The sequence below is a fragment of the Aricia agestis genome, chromosome 2 (genome assembly GCF_905147365.1).
Source record: "Aricia agestis chromosome 2, ilAriAges1.1, whole genome shotgun sequence".
NCBI classification, from domain to species: domain Eukaryota; kingdom Metazoa; phylum Arthropoda; class Insecta; order Lepidoptera; family Lycaenidae; genus Aricia; species Aricia agestis.
Genome location: NC_056407.1, coordinates 2,073,268 through 2,088,532, shown reverse-complemented (window position 1 = coordinate 2,088,532; position 15,265 = coordinate 2,073,268). Strand labels below are relative to the sequence as shown.

The following is a 15,265-nucleotide window of genomic DNA, read 5'->3' as shown; positions in this document are numbered from 1 at the left end:
CCATTGAAGCGGAGCGGAGCTTAGCGGTGCCGAATTGACCAATAACCATGCTCGAAATCTTCGCTGTCATTCCGCTGGAATAGCACGATTGGTCAATTCGGGCACCGCTAAGCTCCGCTCTGCTTCAGTGGAAACGCAGCCTTATTCTAACATCGCACGATATTGTGCGCGAACGGAACATACGTTGTAACAAAACTAAGTGATAATACTTTAGGGTGCGTATGGGTCCATCTATATTGAATTCGCAGTGAAACTAGCATCGCTGAAAAAGTAAAACTATTTTATACTTTCCAGCGCTGCCACTTTCACAGTGAGTGAAGGGACACATACATTAAAGTATTATCATTTATCACTTTGTTTTGTTACACTATGTATGCTTATACAGTCGATGAGAATTTCGAGATCAGCCAGTCAGGCGGCTTGTAGCTACAACATAATAGGGAATTGTATGTAGCTTCTAGATCGCGGTATAGATGCTTAGAGTTTGTAAAAAAATATATTGTATTACGTGTAAAATAGCTGCAAAATTTTGTAATATGAATGTCACTTTTTTGTACGCGTATAAAAAAGTTAAATTTTCGATTTTAATATTTTTTTCATCTTCGCTTTTCAACTTTAATGCTTCATAAAATATTGTGTTCAAAATTTAAACTTAACATCTTGGATTATTATTGCTATGATGGCTGTGGTTAAAACCACAGCCTTTTTAAAATATTTGTTCTATACTTATTTTATACGTGGAACCCTCAATATTGAAATGAAAATCAGTTGATACCAATGAGTTTCTAAAATACTAGAGTAGCAATGTCTTACAAAAGATTCTCAGAAATGCGTAACCACTTTTTTGTTCAAAAGACAATGTCAAGTCATATATTCGTTATGTCATTATGTATGTGAGATATGCCTCCTGCAGGCATCTTCGAAGTGGCAACGCGTTGCTACCGTAAACTTCCAATCTAGTTACGTTAGTAACATAGAATATCATTGGTTGATACCCTAAAAATGTGGGAATTATCTGCATAAATAATATAATATTTTATTATGTATATATACAAAAAAAAATTTAGGCGACTTATGAGTAATATGAAAAAAAAAATATCATTAAAAATCATCATAAATAATCTTATAAATTCTAGTGGACTTTGGGAGATAAAATAAAAACGCGCAATGATTAAGATTATCTTTAATAATTTTCCATAAACATTAATGTTACGCTAAAAAGGCCCTATGTTGAAATCAATGTAATACTTCACAAAATACTGAAACAAAAGAGGGCCGTAACTAAATACAAAGCAAGTCCGAACGAAAATGCTCAGTCTACACTAAATCGCACGAATATTAATTTTGAAAATCATAAAAATAAATTTAAATTGAGTAAAGAATATATAAACTTACACGCTACGTATACTATATTATCCGCTTACTCACCCCAATGGTATTAGAATAAAATTATGTGTAGGTAAAGATCCTCCTTCTTTTGGAAGTCAGTTATAAAATAAGGGGTTCAAAAATTTCGAAAAAGTGAGCAGGTGGTACTTTCGATATGCACACGACGGGATAAGGTGCACAAAATTCTTGGATGGTGATTCTTTCTGGTGGAACGAAATTTTACAAACCATTTATATTTTTTTGGATTTTAATTTTTTAATTTTTTTGTGATTTTTATTTTTTTAATTTTTTTTTCGCTCTAGCCCGGAGAGGGTTACACGACGACGTTATTTAATATTAATAAACGAAAATCTACAATCAGCTTTGAATTACATAAGAAGCTTTCAAATCTGAAATCGTAGAGATAAAGCTACGCCTCCAATTTCCTTTGACTCCTTTAAAGAATTCTCGAGTTTCTGTGGGTTCGAATAAAAACAGGAAAGAAATCAAACGAAATCCGAGTTCCTAAGGTAAGACTAAATCTAAGCTAATAAAGACTTGTTGACACTTAACCACTACGCAAGCCCCGTGAAGTGAATGATACGATGCGCGTCGAGAATACTGCTTTAGTGACAGACAGCTAACATACAAATTATACGTGTACATTGTAGAGTGGACGAAATACTTTATCGACATGATATTGATTTAAAAAGGTAAGATGGTCTATGGGGTAGGTTTTCTCCGAAGAGAAAAACTATGCTCTAATACCCCACGCTTTATAAAGAAAAAAATTAGCTGTCTACTTTGAATACTGTCGCAACACTAGTTGATATTGTTAGCAATACTGCTTACTCGTTGCAAACAACACTGCTGCGTTACTGGCAACACTGCTACGCGTTACTAGCAACACTGCTGCGTTACTAGCAACACTGCTGCGTTACTAGCAACACTGCTGCGTTACTAGCAACACTACTGCATGTTGTAGTGCAGGAATATGTAGTCGGGGTTAGCGATGTCGCGCGCGAGCGGAGAGTTGGGCGCCAGGAGTTGGAAACCCATGAACATGAAGGTGCGCATGAGCAGCGCGCGGTCCGACCGGTTCTTCAGCACGCAGATGATGCAGCTGGAATGGAGACAAGAAAATCATTATAATCAAGACGTTATTTCCTCGACATTTGAGAAAATTAATGAACGAATAATATTCGATCTATTCAAAATAAAACTGGAGACATAATTACTGTAAGATCAGTGCTGAAAGCTTGGTTGAAAAGCGAGTGTGGATGTTTTAGGTAAGGTATGACAATATATTAGCAGACATAATCATCACATGCGGCCCATACATTATAACCATCGGAAAGTTAGCTGTTTTACTATACGCCTCACGGATGTGACCGCTGGTCGCTATATAAACCCAACGCATTGAGTAGTTAATCCCAAATCGAATAATGAGCCCCACTCTCGTAACTACTTGTGTATAGTCATGTTTTGCACTCTACTTTGGTGAAATAGAAATACATCACAAATAATTTAAAGAATTATGTTTTAGTTCTTCTCAAGTTGTAAACCCTAGGGCGTGGAGCTACAAGTAACACGTTATATGGGGTGAAATCAACAATAAACTAACAACAACATAGTATACTAACTTGGTGCATCCAAGCCGCTCCTCAGCGAAGTCTAGCAGCAGCATGAAGCTCTCCTTGCTGCCGGACTGCAGCACACCGGGCAGGCGCAGGTAGATGGTGCTGCCGGATACCACCTGGAGAGAGTATTGCGTTTAACAACTGATGGACCTAAGCCTAGTGATGAGCAAAACAACACCAAGACTGTCTTTGTTTTGGTATTTCTTGTACAGTCTTGGTCTTGGTCAAATCTGCCTGTTTACGGTCTTTGTTTTTCTAGTTTTAGGATAGTCTTGTTCTCGAGCTTGTTTTTTTGTAAGACCAATTTTGCTCATCACTACCTAGGCCTGATTTTATAATGCCTCGTCTGCCAATGCCATTCTGAGCGGTCAGCTTTAGATTAAAAGATACAAAATTGACTGTACAGAATAGCAAGAAAGATAATATAGCAAACGAAATTTTATATACGGATTCATTATGTATTGCGTATGGCATGACGCCCACAGGCCACAGCACATATCGACATTTTATCTAATAGCGATGTGTGTTAAACTTTATCATATAAATACTAAATGTAAGCCAAAATAAGTAATTAATAAAAACTTACGGCTTCCCAGCGAGTGATGGTATTCTCAGTGAGGAAGATTTTGAAGTCTACCTTCACCGGCTGCCGGTCCTTGCGCTCCAGGATCTTACTGATCACCTGTATACATAACATACAATAAAGGTAAATAAAACATACTAATAAATTCAAGGTATAGCAATATAATGTCACGGTTCTTTATTTAGCTTGCGCTCGTCTGGATAGCAGTTAATCCTTTGTTAACATGTTATCATGCCTTCTCTTTACTGCAGATAACGACAGTCATGTCCACTAATTCATCTCATAAACCAACAAGCGTACTTGTCAGAATGTGGCAGAACCCCCCGCTAAACGCTATTAAAAAGGAGGAGAAGTGACAGTGACATACCTCCTCCCTGCGCTCGGGGAGCAGCGCGGGGTGCGCGTGCGCGTCGGCTAGGCTCTCTGCGCTGCCGGCCAGCGAGCTGGCGCTGGCCCATAGCAGACCGCTCAACAAGTCACCTGGAATGTGGTGGGTTGGTTATTATAATAGAAGTCACAATATTGAATATACCTTGTAACTACATATGGAACACTTTTGAAATTAGGTTCTAAGGTAAGTTTTCATAAAAAATTCGTATGGCCTTTTTAGTCGCCAGAAGAGATGTGCAATATCGATAAAAAATCTATATTTAAAACAGCCTTTAGGGCTTTAATTTCTGGCTGAAAGTTACGTAAGTTTAGTGAAGCCAGTATTTTAAAGCATTTAAATTCATCAATTTTATGAACAAGAAGTAGCAGTCAAGTTTTTATAAAATGATGTTATGTAATTTGACAAATAATATGGTACTAATAGTATTGGATCCGACCGTAAAATCCTTCAGGAATCGTTTTTTCGATCAAATATATTTTAAAATAATCTTTAGAACGTATAGAATGGATTAATGTTGGGTTGCCTTGTCAAAAGTAGCCGCAAGTACCTCTAATTAAGTTGAATGTTCATGAGATAAATGCATAATTTGCATGTATATTTTTTTTCAGTAAATTTTACATCATTTGAAAGAAAATGACGTGAGAAAATAAGGTATAAATGGTTGCCAGCTCTAAGTCGGCCGCAACCTAGGGTTGCCAGCCCGTGAACAGACATAGTTCTTCATCAAAATTGAAGCATCGATTTTTTTAATAATTTAGATACCAAATTAAAGTTTTATGCATTTTGTACATGAATATCCATGGTTGCCAGTTGCACGATAGCCGCAAACTTGGGTTGCCATCACTTTTGTATATGACAAATGTTCAGGCCTACAATTATTATGCCTGGCATTATTTGAGGACGTCGAGAACTCGCAAGATTGCTATTTTTATTTAACAGGCGTTTTTATTTTTATGCGTAGTGTCCTGTCATTCCTTCTTAGTTCTTATTTTTCCATTGAATACACGCAAGTTTGTATTACGGGCTTTCATTTTACTCAATTAGAGGTACTTGCGGCTACTTTTAACAAGGCAACCCAACATTAATCCATTCTATACGTTCTAAAGATTATTTTAAAATATATTTGTACGAAAAAAACGATTCATGCAGAATTTTACGGTCGGATCTTAGGATATAATTAGCAGAGTAGACAGAACTAAGTAATTACTTAGTCTAAAATTCAAACTCACAGTTATTGTCGTCGTGTGTGGGTGTGGATGGGGTAGCGGGGCTCGAGGCCCCGCTGCCCACCCCTCCGGGCGGTGCCGAGCCGTGAGCAGGGACATCAGGACCACCTGAACAAGCACGTAACTATTCAATATAAACCCAAACTCAACATCACAGAAAAAAAACGGCCAAGTGCAAGTCGGACTCGCGCGAGGATGGAGGATTCCGTACCGTTATAGAGCAAAAATAGTGCTTTTTGTGTGTTGAGCGTATCTCGCCGATAAACCTTGGTTTGGCGAGGTTTACGTAAGTTTTGAAATAAATAAATATTACAAAAAATGGTTTATCATACATCTGTCCTTTCCAGAACGACAAAGATTGTTGAGCAATATTGATGTGAATAGAAAGATAAAATCTCATCTTTATTATTCTCCTAGCCTTGAGTATATATGTCGGAGCGGTTGACCTGCGCTAGACATATTGTGTGCGAAATCTTATAAATGGGAACTACTTGGTCCTACTTTCATAAATAAATAACAAAATAGATTCGACATTTTCACATAATAGGTTGGGGAAAAAGTCTTTTCAATGCGAAAAGACGAAGAAGAAGAAGTATGTATGAACTTGTCATAAAATCTCTTGGGCTATACCAATAATAATTGTATCTGGCTGATTTTGGTATCATTAAAAAGTTTTAATTTTACAGAAGACAACTCCAAATTCAAATTAGATAAATGTGAGATTTTCATTTGTTTTTCTTATAGTTAAAATGAGTGATTCTAATGAAGAAATTCGATACATTTTAAAATGTTATTACAAAAAAGATAAAAATGCAACACAAGCCGCGAAAAGTGATGTTTATGGACCTAAATCAGTATCTGTGAGAGTAGCGCAAATTTGGTTTAAGCGTTTTCAATCCAGAAATTTTGATATCAAACATGCACGTCGCTCTAGTCGCCCTGTTACGGACAAAACTGATGCCATTTTTGAAAAAGTGGAGGAAGATCGGCATATTAGTAGTTACGGTGTAGAGCTGAAGAACTAAGGATTGACCACAAAATGATTTTGGCGCAAATTTGAGCTCACCGAAAGAAACCTAATGAACCGTGTACTCATATGTGATTCTTTATTACGACATAATGAAACCGGACTATTTTTTAAGAAGCTGATAACTGGTGATGAAAAGTGGATCACGTACGACAAGAACGTGCGAAAAAGATCGTGGTCAAAATCCGGTCAGGCTTCACAGACTGTGGCCAAACCCGGGTTAACTCGAAACAAGGTGATGCTGTGTCATGTGTGTGTGGTGGGATTAGAAGAGCATTATTCATTACGAGCTGTTACCGCCAGGCAGGACCATCGGTTCTGAACTGTACTGCGAATAAATGATGAGATTAAAGCAAGAAGTTGAGAGAAAGCGGCCGGAATTAATCAACAGAAGGGGTGTGATTTTTCACCATAATAACGCTAGACCTCACACATCTTTAGCTACTCAGCAAAAATTACGAGAGTTTGGCTGGGAGATGTTAACGCATCCGCCATATAGTCCTGACCTTGCACTTTCAGATTTCCATCTGTTTCGGTCGTTGCAGAATTCCTTAGGCAGTGTCAGGGATATCACAAGAGGACTGCCAAAACCACTTATCGCAGTTTTTTCATCAGAAGCCCCAAAAATTTTTTAGCAATGGGATCATGTCCCTACCAACAAGATGGCAAAAAGTCAATTGTAAATAAACTTTACAAAAACACTTTTTGAATTTTTATATAAAACGCGAAGAAACTTTTTCCCCAACCTAATAAATGTAAACGCCTTAAAAACACCCAGCGTTTTTAAGGCGTTTACATTTATTTACAGAACAATTAGCTCTTAGAATTTCTGTGCCCTAGCTTACTTTGTGCCTTCACCAAAGTCCAATAGAAATGTTATACTAACATGAAACAATATGAATGTATTTTTGATGAATGTAAATTGTATGCGTGTGAAGTTTTTAGATATAGTTTGTAGATTAGATAAATTCAAAAACGTCGAAACTCCATAGTCGTGAAAATACTATGTATTAATGTCGTTATTCCTAATAGATTGACAGCCATGTATTTGCACTTTGATAATATTGTGTCGTCGGTGTACACACAGCCTAAATAGTCTATTTCGATCGCTCCTTTTCAACTCAAGTCCAGGGTTTTACGTAACAATCACGTGGTCTAACCCCTGAATTGTCACGTGGTTCTGCGCTCTCACGTTGTGTCCCACGCTTTGTATAGGGTCAGCTGTAGTTCCCATGTCTTATCGTAGCAGACGATTCCTACATGAGGTCTTTAGTCTTAGATAACCTATCACCTATTGCAGTGTGTTAGTATACTATAAATAAGAACCATTATCATCACAATGAGTAATATACATTGTACGGATGCTGCGGTGTAAATGCAAGTTCTTATTGAAGAGAAGAGCAAATATGAATCTCTACTTCAGTTGGTGCACAATGTTGGTGCAAGTATTTTTTTCAGGACACAACAAGTGAATTCGAAAGCCAGTCTAAACGTGGTTTTCCGATCCTTACGACGAGCGACTGCAACCGACAAAAGTTCATTTAAAATTCCACTTTTTAACCTACGCTCGGCGCGCTAGGCATTGGCCAATGACAGCACGGCACAGAATATATATTAGTAGTACCAATAGAAGTCCAACTCGTGAAACGCGTTTAAAAAAATAACTCTTGCTGCGATACTATAAAGTTCAAATTCCGACCGCGCAATGCTAGGTGCCTACAATTATATCTGCCTACATGTGCGCTCTCTTTCTATCGCGTAAGAGGTACCCTTTCTGACGAAATCAAGATTGTCACCCTTTAGAAAATAAAATAATCTTCTTTTAATTACTATAGCTACTAATAGCAAACTTTTTTATAGTAATAATCAAATTTTAGTTACCCAAATCCAAAGTATACTTTTGGGTTTGGGTTACTAAAACCCAAAAATATACTTTGTATAATAGTTTTATATTCGATTATAGTGTAGGAGCTGGTCAGGAATTTTTTACAACTTAAACATAGTAACTTGTGTTTATTTATGTGTAGTATGCGGTTTGTTTGTAACAAATTGGTTTATTTGCTATGTTTGTGTATTTTTTCTTTTTTTGTTGTATTTTAAAGTCTTAAATTACTTTATTGAAATATTTCTTTGACTTTTTTCAATTGTTCATATTTATCAGATTAATAATACGTAGATATATGCGACGAAAAAATCTTGCGCGCGCGTCACCGCTCGCTTGTGAGTCCCTTGTGATCTGCCCCTTTAAAGGGGTACTTATAGTTCGATACCTAAAGGCGCGAGTGGGACAGGCCTGAGCACGGTAAAGTTTTCGTGTCGAACGGGAACCGTGAATCGCCCTGCCGGAGTATATTACGTACCACAGAGGCCCGGCGCCCAGGCACAGCGAGAAACACTCGGCGTCCGAAGCCGACAAGGCCGAGCGCTTGCTGCCCGCGCTCGCCGCGTTCAGCGACGCGCCGTCACCACTGGAAAAATAAAAAAATAATATTAGAAAACGTCCACCCTAACTCCTGGTGGTTTGGTGTAGCTTTTTTATTGAGTTTTAAATGGTTTTGCCGCCAATTTTGGCGGTGCGGTGCCGCAACGCGGTTGTGTTTTTGGCCCTAAAAGTTTGGTACCTCTGGAAACCTGATAAACGTTATTGGACGTATGTGTAAATATTATTGGGATTCTAAAACCACATGCGCCAGTCTGGAGACGTGGATTAAATAATAGAATAGTCCATAATATAGCATACCCTAGACCGGCGCCAGTAGGATTTTGGGATTAATTAATAACCAAACAAAGAACATTTTCCATATCAGCAAGTGATGTTGATTAGCATAACTGACTTTCCGAATGACTATTGACTTTCATAGGATTGCAAAATTATCCATAGAAAAGCTTTTGGGGTTTAAATGTGTGCCGATTGCCTTGCAAAAATACCTAGCCAAACACAAGATGACTTTTACTATTACAAAAGTCGATGTGCCTGATGGTATGTGGTGAACTGGTGACTGCACCAAAAATATCGTTTATTTACAAACTAACATACCTGTAGGCGAAGACTTGGCGGACCATTTTTTAGTCTAAATATAAGTCTAAACGAAACTAAAATATAACAATATTTACAAACACTATAACGCGTGGAATGTTGTTTTAAGTCTTATCAATATATTGTTTAAACCTATCAATTTACTGGAATCCTCCTGGGAGATATCCTAAAGTCGGCCATATACGGGCGAGAATGCTTTTGCGCCTTTTTTCGAGGCGGATTTCGACGTGCGACCAATATGGAGTCGCAGGTGCTACTGACTTTCTTCGGGACTATCGGGAGAGAGCTCGCCCGGGTATAAATAAAGTAACTACGTAAAAAGACAATCGGAATTCGGACGCTTGTTTACAATATTCAGTCACTTCTATTTCCGACCTACGGGCTACAGGTTTTCAGGATTGATCGACCTTCAGGAGGTGACTAATTATAGCAGATACATTTGTCATAATCATCGTTACCCTTTCCAGCAAATATTTCGTCACAGGCATTAATAATATCCATATTAAATTCGAAAGTATGTTTGACGCTTCAACCGCTGAACAGATGTAGATGAAATTTGGTTTGGACATAATATGCAGTAAGTATGCACCTCATATACCGACTACCGAGGAAGGACATAAAGGTAAAAGGGTCCCATACATTAACAGTCCGCCTGCAGGCTTTGGTCGGCAGGCTGCCTGACACTTGACAGTCATTGACCGTCGATACAAAATCGTCAGGAGAACTGTGAGTCTGTGATCTTTCCGATTAACAGCCAGGCGGCGGCCTGCCGGCGAACTGTTATGATTTTATCTCAAAATGTACGGTTATCGTGAAATAAAATAATGACTGTGCAAACGCAGCTACGGCTACTAGCTATAACCCAGACTGGCAGTTGCCAGTTACAGAAGATATAAGTAAAGGTACGCGCACATTGTGACGAGCCGCATTTTTCATTAACCCATCGCGCACTCGGTCATAAAACTTGTATGAAAAACTGAGCCCTGTCACAAATCACAATGTGCTCGTACCTTTATTGTACGTAGTTAATTTACTTTGTAAGGACATGGAAACTATAGTCGACGACAGCTGCTCAAAATATTCCGAAGATATTACGCAGTAGTGCATAATGCCAATGTTTTTATGACCATTGCCAGATATTAATTACATATAGTACCCATAACATGTGTACATAAGAATTATAATAATATGAAATGTGAATCTAATGCTTTCTCATTACATCACAGAAGATCTGCCAAGACCATTAATAAATAAAAATACTTAAGTATACATATTGAAATGAACAATGATTCTTTTTATGGCCTACCAGATTACAAAAATAACAACATCCTACTTTCCAAAAATCTGTATACAAATTGAGGTTTTCTCCTACCTTCAATGCCTCAAACTCCTGTAAAAGTTCCACAGTACATTTTGTTTAAATGTTTTTATTTGTTAACTAAGCATATAAAACCAATTAAGATTTATGGTAATAAATTAAATCTTAAGTGAAATGTCTTTATTATATGTATAGAATATACAGTGTGTTAGTGTAAACACCATTATCCTTGAAACCATCAAATGAGACCGTCAAAATTAACACCCTTTTCAAAGAGACCAATGCTGGTAACTCAAAAAAAAAAATGCGGTCTTCATACCCATACAAATGCCCCGATCGGCAATTTGTATGGGTATGAAGACGGATTTTTTTGGGTTCCCAGCATTGTTCTCATAGAAAAAGTTGTTCATTTTGACGGGCTCATTTGATGGTTTCAAGGATAACTGTGTTTACACTAACATCTTGTAGATATTCCTCATTATATGCTGGTAACTCAAAAAAAAAATGCGGTCTTCATACCCATACAAATGCCCCGATCGGCAATTTGTATGGGTATGAAGACGGGATTTTTTTGGGTTCCCAGCATTGTTCTCATAGAAAAAGTTGTTCATTTTGACGGGCTCATTTGATGGTTTCAAGGACAACTGTGTTTACACTAACATCTTGTAGATATTCCTCATTATATGCTGGTAAGTCAAAAAAAAAATGCGGTCTTCATACCCATACAAATGCCCCGATCGGCAATTTGTATGGGTATGAAGACGGGATTTTTTTGGGTTCCCAGCATTGTTCTCATAGAAAAAGTTGTTCATTTTGACGGGCTCATTTGATGGTTTCAAGGATAACTGTGTTTACACTAACATCTTGTAGATATTTCTCATTATTTACTAACTAGGTAAGGCTGCTAATTTTCTTGGAAATAACATAATGACACTGTAACCCCTTGAAAAACAGCTCTGCATATATATATATATATATATATATATATATATATATATATATATATATATATATATATATATATATATATATATATATATATATATATATATATATATATATATATATATATATATATATATATATATATATATATATATATATATATATATATATATATATATAATATACTTTCATCCTTAATTACCAGTCCACATAATATAGCATTACTATAAAATGAGTCATACATATAACTGTATACATTTTCCCGCCATATACAATATGGCGTCTGTTTCACAAATAAACATTGATTATGTGTGCATTTGGCACGAGCAACTATTTGTTTTTAACTACTAAACACGGAGCTTTCCCATATAGTTATTAGGGCATCATGGTTGTGTCTCATTTAGTGCTTCTTCTAATTTCCATCTTTATGAATATCATTTCTTTCCAATTATTTTTGGTCAAAATTCTTGAAGAAGCAACCATTACATATAAGAGTGCTACTTAAAATAGTTTTCTTTTTAATATTCAATATAGTTACTTAATTAAATTATTACAAAATTTAATTCTAAACCGAGCTTTGAGTATTGAAGAGGATTATTGTAAAATAAACAACTGTTTGTTACTTGCTTCTACAGAAAAATTAAAAGGTTAGTTATTACTTATTACGAATGTATTATAAACACCTTTTGTAGCGTGCATTATATGACAGGTATAAAATAATTATATATTAACAATTGCACTAGAATCACGTGTTTATCGAAGCATTACCATTGTCAAGTCAATAGACACAGCAATGCGATAAATTTCTTATCAAAACACACACACGCTACTCAAACATCAGCGCTATCTCGTTTTTTATCTGTATTTTATATTTTTGTATACATAGTGGTAAACAGGATTATTCTAATGTATTATTATAGGATTCAGTATTTATACTGAGCAAGATAAAAACCATGTTTTGGTCTGTGTTCTATTTTGTTAACCTTCAAGCGCTATTTTGTAACGGCAGTGGTCGCGCGTAACCAAAAAGACGTCGTAGGTGAATTTGGGAAACAAAACACTTTTCATTCAACATTATTTATTATTTTATAAATTTATTTATTACTCTATTTAAAAGTAAACAGTTCACCCAGAAAATTAAATGTATTTTTAGTAAAAACTTAATTAAAAATCCGGTGATCCAAAGTAGCTTATCTTATATGAATAGCGGCAGAAAAAGTGATCGGAATTTTCTTATCCTACTTCCAATTTTCTCTTCATCTAGCAATAACACTCGGTGTTATCGGTCCACGAAGACTTAGTTTTATAAATAAACATAGAATTTTCCTCAATTATATGAAAACTACATATAAAATTATAAGAAAGTCGCGCGAAGTCTTTTCGACGCCGGCGCCGAGACCAAAACAATTGAGGTCCTTGCTGCAAGGGGGGTGCGGAGAGTAAGCGTAAGCTATTTATTTTGTAGATAGATAAATTATGAAAAGCTACTGAGAGAATGATACAGATTCAACGAGAAATATCGATAATATCAACGAAAATGTATTGAGGGTAGTCGATTCGACGCCGCGCGACCGCTTGAAGGTTAAATATTGGCTGTGATTTGAACAATACCAATAAGTAGATATTGTTTCTTTAGAATACATAATAATGTATTCTGAAAAAACATTACAAATATTTGGTTTATAAATAAATCTAAAACCATTTAAAAGTGTTTTCAATTAACATTCATTACAATAAAATAGTATTTAATGTTGATTAAAATGTTAATGTATCTTTTGAGGTCAAACATTTTAATTCATTATGATTTTATAAATAGAAAATTTTAATATAATTGTACTAAGTATGAATGCCAACTACTTCAAGTATTTATAAATTAATGACAATGGAAAAATATGCACACCTTCATTTCAATTGATTTTGATCTAAATCAGCTATACTCAACCTGAGTCCTGGCTTTTTCAGTGGCCTGCGTGAAGTTAAACTACTTAGAAATTCAAGTCCATGGGGTATATGGTGCAAAGTCATGGAAAATTTTCACTATTCTATAATATAATTTCACTATTATGGCCTGGATAAAAAGGTTGAGTACCACTGAGCTAAATGTACTCAAAGTTCAGTATTATAATGGTACTGAATCAAATATTTCTTATTTACCGTCAATAATACAACACCACAATACTTTGATTTGGGTAAAATTTTTTGTTCACCTTCACATCTTAAGTAATTTGATGTAAAATATACATTCAAAGTTCAAACATAATTGCTTCAAAACAAAATAAATATGAACAAACATTTCCTTATTTAAAAGGAACATCATTCTAGAATCCACCAAGACTAAGGCTGGCCTCACACAGCCGGAATTTCATAATCGGAAATTCATATTCTTACAGATCGATCTATGAAATTCATAATCTGAAAAAATCGGAATGTGTGTGGAGCGTGCTGATATTGTATGGTATTCCGGTCTTTCTGAATTAATAATATGAATTTCCGATGATGAAATTCCAGCTGTGTGAGGCCAGCCTTACATATATAATGGGTATGGAAAAACACCGCATGAACATTACTGCCACAATTAAGTTCAATAAAAACGAGTGACTCCAATCGAGTATTATATACAGTCAATTGTTTCTAGATGAACACAACCCATGTTATCATCAGCCTCATTCTCAAATATACCAACTATCCATACTAATATCATAAATGCGACAGTATGTCTGTACGTGTGTCTGTTACCTTTTCACAACAAACCGCTGAACTGGTTTTGCTGAAATTTGGTAATGTTCGAAAAATGTTCGATTCCCACGGGATAACAGAATTTTGGCGCAACAGAGTTGCGGGCGTAATGTAGTTCTTAAATAATACTTACTTTAAAAAAAATACCTCTTTTCTATGAGTCAAAATAAATATTTTAACAACGGTTTCATTGCCTATGGCTGGTTTCACTAAAACATAGCCATCTCTCATCATTTATTATCCTAATCTTAAGTAGTAACATACTATTGGAGAGAGATCAATTGCATGACTGAGTTTTTACACTTTTATCTGACACATCAGATTATTATCTTTCATGTCAGACAATCAGGTGCCTGAATTTTCCCAACGAAATATAGAATAACAATATTTGTCTATGAAAATCTAACCCAAGACCCATCTCTACTGTCTAATGAAGGCTATTGTTTCAGTAAGAGTAACCCTTACCTATAACATGAACATAAATGACCCGTCAGGGGTGAAATAAATCATTAGGATTCCTAAATCCTTTAATGATTTTGCAAGTTTATTATTTCATTAGCTTCGATTGGCTAAATTTGTTAGATTGGCTAGATAAAAACATTAACTAATCAATATTAATATTTGAAGGATACATATGCTACTTTGAAGAATCTTCAGAAACTAGGTGGTGGGCATAAAATATATACTACAGACTATTTAGTGGGTCTATAAAAGTAATTTTTTAATGCTACATCAATATGTACAAAAATACTTTATTTTTCCCTTTTTATATTTAATTTTTTTTTCTATAAATTAATATGTGTGACATACCATTTAGTTCTGTTTTTACTTAATTCATGAAGGCCTAAACGGCCGCATCCAGCCGCGATAATAATAGAAAAGCTATTGTGTCTCGTTATTCCACAATTGATGGGTTAATTTTCATTAAAAAGAGATGGTATCTTTGACCTCTATAATATAATATGTAGATATGTAGAAAGTGGCTTTTTATAAT

General features: G+C 35.7%; 1 protein-coding gene across 1 annotated transcript; it reads right to left on the bottom strand.

Annotated features, from left to right (window-relative positions):
* Positions 1-1,168: 1,168 nt before the first annotated feature.
* On the bottom strand, positions 1,169-9,534 carry LOC121739993 (ornithine decarboxylase antizyme 2). The gene is given in 8 exon segments (XM_042132663.1): positions 1,169-2,491; positions 3,012-3,124; positions 3,595-3,690; positions 3,959-4,071; positions 5,212-5,308; positions 5,310-5,316; positions 8,596-8,703; positions 9,273-9,534. Coding segments are annotated over 8 exon segments (714 nt in total). The 5' UTR covers positions 9,299-9,534; the 3' UTR covers positions 1,169-2,337.
* Positions 9,535-15,265: the final 5,731 nt, after the last annotated feature.